The sequence below is a fragment of the Coloeus monedula genome (genome assembly GCF_965178545.1).
Source record: "Coloeus monedula genome assembly, chromosome: 3".
Classification (NCBI taxonomy): Eukaryota; Metazoa; Chordata; class Aves; order Passeriformes; family Corvidae; genus Coloeus; species Coloeus monedula.
The window spans coordinates 78,014,108-78,018,623 of record NC_138783.1 but is presented as its reverse complement, the minus strand read 5'-3'; the positions used below and the strand labels follow the sequence as shown (position 1 = coordinate 78,018,623).

The window sequence follows — 4,516 nt, the reverse complement described above, 5'->3', positions numbered from 1 at the left end:
CTCCAGATGTTACTGATTCTCACCCTGCTCGTGGCTGCGGCCGGGAACGTATGAACCATACTCTTGCCTTCCCCTGAGCTGACTTAATCCGGGCTCTATCCCGCTGGCACGGTGCGAAGTCGATCAAGCCGGCATCAGATCTGTGCGGAGAGAGTGAGGCCATGAGTCCTTAAATGTCAAACACAATAACGCTACATGTGTTCGAGAGATACAGCAGAGAGTTTCCATAGACAAATGGAGGGGGGGGGGGGATTACGCCGTTGAAAATATTGGCTGTTCATCCCAAAAGGGGAGTGCGCTGGCCGATGGGGTGATAACCTGATCTCCCGGGCAGCGTTACCTGCGCCGGGATTAGCCCCTCTTGGTGGGGGCCCACCTTCGAGAAACCCCATTTCTCTGCCAACCCTGTACACCAGCCAGCGCCGCTAGATATCTTAATCTCTCCGTTTTGACAACCGACGGGTATTTTTTTTTCACGGCTAACTGGATTGTAAGAGGTCAAGCGTTGGCAAGGTGGCTTCGGAGACTGAGAGAATTACGTTTAAGTAGTAGTATATGAGTCGTAAAACACGAAACGGGAGAAGACGCGGTTTACAGAGGAGCTGCTCGGTATTTTACAGGGCACTCTGGCCGTGACAGGCTGCCGCGGGACCCGGAAAGTCTCACCGTCGGGGAGAGCGCCGGGGGCCACCCTCCGGTGGAAGGCCGGCGCTCGGATTCTCTCCAAACATCCCGCCAGCGAAGTAGCTGCGGGTGGTGGTGGCGGGCAGAGGTGCAGTGCGGCGGCAGGGAAGGTGCAAAGCCCAACGGCTGGAGCGCGGCTGGAGCGGGGAACCGAGACTGGCCGGAGGATGGAGCGGGCTCCGCGGAGAGGAACCCGGACAAGATGACAGCGGGCGGCGTGACAAAGGTGTCTCTGAGGGGAGCGGACACCACTCCCCCCCGTCCCCGCGCGATGTCCCAGCCGTCCACCGGACCGTGAGGCGCGTCCGGCGGGGGTTCGGTAATGCTCCCGGAGGGGCTGCGACCCCACGCGTGCATCGCACTCGGGAAGCCCGGTTCCGGCTTTTCCTTAAAAGGGCGGCGGAGCCGTCCCGGGCAAAACCTAGTCTGATGCCAGCACGGGAAAGAGTTAATGGTTTATTGGAGTCGGCGCTTCCACATACCACAGGGGTAAGTCAAAACCGACCCGCCGAAGCACAAACAAGGCGAGCAAGTTCACCCTGACTGACAGGCGGCCGGTGAGGAACACGGTCGGACAGCTCGGGCTGGGGGCACCGTGAAGCGGCGTCCCGAGAGGCCAGGAAAACACGCGTGGATTTTTTTTGAGATGTCCGCTGCCCACACCCAGGGATGCTCTCCAGGGCGGCAGCCGCTCCCCTCCGGTGGCACCGGCCCTGGGCAGGGAAAACCCCAAACAACTCAGAACACTCCGCATGCGCGGCGCCCGACCCCTCCCCGCGCTGCCGGGCCCGCCAGGGGGGCGTGGCGAACCCCGGCCCCGCCCCTCCCGGCGGGGCCCCGCCCCCCGCCCCGCCGGCGGCGCGCAGGCCGCGTGCGGGCATATAGGGCGGCGCGCGGCGCGGGGCCACGCGGGGTGCGCGCGTTACCTGCGGCCGCGCCGACGGGGCGAGAGGAGGGGGCGGCCGCGCCGGCTGCGAGCCCCCGCCGGCCGCCTCACAGCCCGGCCGGCGGCCCGCCGGGCGCGGACCGCCGAGGATTTTAATTAGGTGTGTCCCCCCCTCCCCGCCTCCGCCGCCTCCTCCTCCTCCCTCCGCCCCCCGCCGCTCCCGCCCGCCCCGCCGCCCCTCCGAGTCGGCGGCCAAGAAAACCCAGAGAGACCTGGCGGCTGCCGGAGAAGGGGGAGCCGCGCAGCAAGCGGAGCGCCCCGTATCCCGCCGAAACTTGGCGAAGTTTGTCCGGCGGCGCGAACCAGGAGGCCCGCGGCGCCCGGTGGCCGCTTGCGAACGGCGCCCGGCGAGTATGTGCGAGAAGCGGGCTGCTCGCCGCGCCCCCCCGGGCGCAGCGGGGTGGCTGTGAGCGGGGCGGCCCGCGCCCCCTGGGGCCCGAGCCGCAGAGCCCGAGCCGCCGCGGACCCCGTCCCACCCGACCCCGCAACGCGCCGCGGCGGGCTGCCCTCCGAGCTCCGCGGGCGGCGATGGCACCGGGCGGGCTCTGACCGCCGCTCCGTCCAGGGCTTGCCGCCGCACCGGAGACCGCTGAGGAGCATCGCGTCCGCAGTGAAACGAGGACCCTCACGCCCCGCTCCGCTCGCCTGCCGCCGGATCCCGCCCTCGCCGTCGAGACTTCTCTGCGGTCCCGTCTGGACTCCGGCTGCTGTCGCCTGCGGGGTGTTCCGAAGAAGAGCCCTGGACCGGAGATCGGCGGCGCGGACACAGGCTCCGAGGCCCAGGCGGGGAACGGAGGCCGTCCCGCCCGAGCCGCCCGCCGCAGCGCCCTGACGGGGAGGCGCCGCCGCCGCTCGGCAGCGCCCCGCGCCCGGAGCGGGGCCACCGGGTACCGCCGCCCCGCACCCGCGGGAGTCGGTGCCGCCGCGCCTGGGCACCCGCCGAGATTGCTTTTGGAGGAGCGGACCGCGGCGGGGGCGAGGAGGAGGCGGGAGACGATCCCGGAGGAGGCGGCCGCCAGTGCGGGGCGGGAGGCGGCTCGCCGGGGCGGCGGGGGGACACCATGTCCAAGCCGGTGGATCACGTCAAGAGGCCGATGAACGCCTTCATGGTGTGGTCGCGGGCGCAGCGACGGAAGATGGCCCAGGAGAACCCCAAGATGCACAACTCGGAGATCAGCAAGCGTCTGGGCGCCGAGTGGAAGCTGCTGACTGAGTCGGAGAAGCGGCCCTTCATCGACGAAGCCAAGCGGCTGCGGGCCATGCACATGAAGGAGCACCCCGACTACAAGTACCGGCCGCGGCGGAAGCCCAAGACGCTGCTCAAGAAGGACAAGTTCGCCTTCCCCGTGCCCTACGGGCTGGGCGGCGTGGCGGACCACGAGCACCCGCACGGGCTGAAGGCGGGCGGGCTGCACGGCGGCGCGGCCGGCGGGCTGGTGCCCGAGTCGCTCCTGGCCAACCCGGAGAAGGCGGCAGCCGCCGCTGCCGCTGCCGCCGCCCGCGTCTTCTTCCCCCAGTCGGCCGCCGCCGCGGCCGCAGCCGCCGCCGCCGCGGCCGCCAGCAGCCCCTACTCCCTGCTGGACCTGGGCTCCAAAATGGCCGAGATCTCATCCTCCTCCTCTTCCTCGGGCTCCGGGTTGCCCTACGCTTCCTCGTTGGGCTACCCCGGCGCCGGCGGGGCGGGTGCCTTCCACGGGGCCGCCGCTGCCGCCGCCGCCGCCGCAGCCGCCGCCGGGGGGCACACGCACTCGCACCCGTCGCCCGGTAACCCGGGCTACATGATCCCCTGCAACTGCAGCGCCTGGCCCGGCCCGGGGCTGCAGCCGCCGCTGGCCTACATCCTCCTGCCGGGCATGGGCAAGCCCCAGCTGGACCCTTATCCCGCAGCCTACGCCGCGGCCCTATGACCCGTGGTCGGGGGATGCCCGCGCAGAGCTCCGGCGCCCGGCTGGATGGGTGCCGGCGCATACGTGCGCACGGGGAGCGGGGCGAGGCGCCGCCGGGGCCGCGGAGGGTGACCGGAGCAGGCGATGGGGGGAGCGCCGGGGCGGTGGCCGACCTGTTGCGCGTCCCCCGCCCGCTGCCTCGGGTAGAGCTTATGTGTGTTGCATGCGGTCTGTGCAGATAGCCCAGCTGAAACAGAAGAGGAAAAAAAGAGGAAAGAAAAAAAAAAAAGAAGGAGAAAAAAAAAGTAACCCATCCATCCTGCCCCCTAAAGTGTGTGTTCGGGACAGACACGGCGGGTAACGCCTGTCCGCCGGGCTCCGGCTTTCCCCTCCCTCGCTCCTCGCACCCCGCGCGATGCTGGACTCAGAACAGCCCCGCTGTAGCACCCCCGCCACCGAGAGGAGAGACGGGGGTGGCTGGGGGTAGTGAGGCCCCGGCTCGGCAGGGCAGGGCCAGGTGCGGCCCCGGGAAAGGGTAGGGTCGCTCTGTCCTTGGTTTGTATCCCCTCGTGGGATCCATGCAAAGAAAGATGTCGGCGGTGTGGGATGCTGCCCGTCCCGCTCCGCGCCTTGTCCCGCGTGAGTTTCTGCCCTCCGCTGCTACGGGATGCGGACAGGCGCGGGTCATGATTTCCATAGGATAAGAAGCGTGACTCGGACCCTGTGTGTTCCCCTCCCTCCCTCCCCCCCCTCCACTAATTAAGTCTCACCCTCAGACTGTAAATTTGTATATCTCTGTGGAAATGTTAGGTCTCGGATGGAAAACTCTGTTAGTTACTTCGCCCACGGTCGATTCAGTTTTAACCTGAAAAAAAAAAGAAAAAAAAAGGAATGCCTTTCAAAGGGAATAAAAATATTGTGAGACTGCTCAAGGATCGCAATATTATCTAAGGTTAAATCAGACTTTTTTGTCTGAGTGATAATTATCTATTTATTATTT

At 67.5% G+C, this 4,516-nt stretch overlaps 1 protein-coding gene across 1 annotated transcript; it reads left to right on the top strand.

Annotated features, from left to right (window-relative positions):
- Nucleotides 1-2,691: 2,691 nt before the first annotated feature.
- Nucleotides 2,692-3,537, top strand: SOX21 (SRY-box transcription factor 21; the record flags this gene model as incomplete). Its single annotated transcript, XM_082278784.1, has 1 exon — nt 2,692-3,537. The coding sequence occupies one exon, from the start codon at nt 2,692-2,694 to the stop codon at nt 3,535-3,537; it is 846 nt and encodes a 281-aa protein (XP_082134910.1).
- Between the last annotated feature and the right edge of the window lie 979 nt (nt 3,538-4,516).